The sequence below is a fragment of the Cibotium barometz genome, chromosome 2 (genome assembly GCF_041138505.1).
Source record: "Cibotium barometz isolate CiBa-2024 chromosome 2, ASM4113850v1, whole genome shotgun sequence".
NCBI lineage: Eukaryota > Viridiplantae > Streptophyta > Polypodiopsida > Cyatheales > Cibotiaceae > Cibotium > Cibotium barometz.
Genome location: NC_141047.1, coordinates 43,330,520 through 43,332,688, shown reverse-complemented (window position 1 = coordinate 43,332,688; position 2,169 = coordinate 43,330,520). Strand labels below are relative to the sequence as shown.

At 34.8% G+C, this 2,169-nt stretch overlaps 1 protein-coding gene across 1 annotated transcript; it reads right to left on the bottom strand.

The window, feature by feature from the left end:
• Positions 1-889: 889 nt before the first annotated feature.
• Positions 890-1,948, bottom strand: LOC147641105 (uncharacterized). Its single transcript, XM_086811668.1, has one exon. It carries the CDS (start codon positions 1,946-1,948, stop codon positions 890-892), a length of 1,059 nt encoding a protein of 352 aa, XP_086667794.1.
• Between the last annotated feature and the right edge of the window lie 221 nt (positions 1,949-2,169).

Below are 2,169 nucleotides of genomic sequence, written 5' to 3'. Positions count from 1 at the left end.
AGTTATGGCTCAAGACCGCCATATCTTGGAACATCTACAATTTCTACTGTTAAACTTTAATGTGAAGTACTTGTAAGAAAAGATGTTTGATCCCTTATTTTAAGGAATAATTTTTCAGATATTTTAGTTATAAAACAGTGGTATTGTAGAGATTTTGAAACAATAGATTTAAGATTTGTCCTTATTTTGATTGGTTGAAAAATATGCTTTTATTAAAGCAATGGTCCCTATCAGCGATAGGATTTGAAGGGCACCCAAAGGACACATAAAAATTTTCCCCTTCTTTCAAGAAGAACAAATTTCTACAATGCCCGTCTAATGACAGATGAATAAAAATTTTCCTATCGACGAAAGATCATCGTGATGCTTGAGTCATGTACAAATAGATACAAAACATTTTGTATTGTGTTTACAAGATTTTATTTTAAGATCGTTATCAGTTATCAATTGCATAATACTTATTGTTGACATTTAAAAGCATATCCATATTTATCTATATAAGAAAAAGTTATAAATTTATGGTACTAATACAGAAGATCATACAATCATCATCTCATGGTAACTTTTATCACTACATTTATCCAAAGTAAATTTATTTGAATTCATATAAACAACTTACATCATAAGAGAGAGATTTTAATGACAACTTTAAATGAATTAGACAAGATCTTCACTTCATACAATATTTAAATCACTTAATCTCACCTTAATCTAAAAATCGTCAACAAAATCTTCACATTAAGCACTTGAATATGCAAATTGAATAATGTATACAAGGCCAATCTAATAGAAAGCAAATAAAAACCCAGGGGAAAAAACCCCTCTTAAAGAGGGTAAAAAGTGCCCTGGAACCTAAAAATCCAAAATGCATAAGAAGGAAACTTCAAATTCAAGCTTCTCGCATAGAAGTGGTCTCCATGGATCTTGATCTTCTACTCTTCATAGCTTTCCAAGCTTCAAAACATTCATCCCAAAGCATCTCTTCAGGGTTGTTTACCTTGGGAGTATTCAATCCCACAAACATCACCAATCCCAACATATCAAGGGATAACCTATTCCGAAACTTGTCCTTGATTTTATTCATCTTTGAGAAACCTCTCTCACATGCTACAGATGAAAGAGGTAACAAAAGCAAGGCTCTCCAAAGCTTCATAGTCCATGGAAAAGAGAATTCCAATTCTTCATGATTACAACAATCTTGCCAAGCAGTACGCATATTCTTTTGCTTAAAACAATTTCGCATCCATGAGACAAAAGATCTACGCTCTCCTTTGCATTCAACCTCATTCATGAAAGAGCCAGATTCCTTTCCAAAGTGCTTGCAAAGAGTTTCCAACCATAGTGGTGAGGCATCATCAAGCTTTTCTAAATCTCCATTATAGTCTCTTGGACTAAAATACTTCACAGCTTCAAACAACTCAAAATCAACCTTAAAACGATTCCATAAAGCATCCACTAAACTTCTAACATAAGTAGTAGCCATCATTACTAAATTCTCAATCACTATATGTAGAGTTTCATATGCATTCACAATATCTCCTTCACACATAGGCCCCAAAGGTAAGACATGTGAGTGTATTTTGCCAGCACTATCTGTAAAACTCACCACCCCATTTTGTCCATGAGCCATGGTCAAAAAAGCATGTGTGTGTTTTGTATCAAAGCCAAATACTCGACCCAAGAAAGACATTTGAAGTGTCTCTACAACAGACTTTAGATGACTTCCAATAGCAGAAATATCTGGATGCTCCTCTTGGAGCTTGCAATTGAGCACATTTAATTCTCCAAGCACATCGGCAAAGAAATTCAAAAGAAATTGCACCTTATAGTTTGTCAATGATGCATATAACTCACTATCTTCATGCTTCAATGCTGTCAACAAAGCTGGCATTAGACGCACCACTCTAACCATGACTCGACCTCGAGACAACCACCTTACATCGTGCATCTTTAACAATTTCAATTTTCCATGTCTACCAAGATTGAATGCCTTTACAACTTCTGCAAGAGCTACATGTCTCTTTGCCGATCTACAAACCCACTCAAAGAGCCTTTTTGCAATCTTATCCACAAACTTGAACTCTTTGAACACTTTAAATGCATCTCCAGCTCTGCAAGTGACTCCCTATGAGCAACACAATGAAAGCTCAAAAGATGTGGAATATTTTG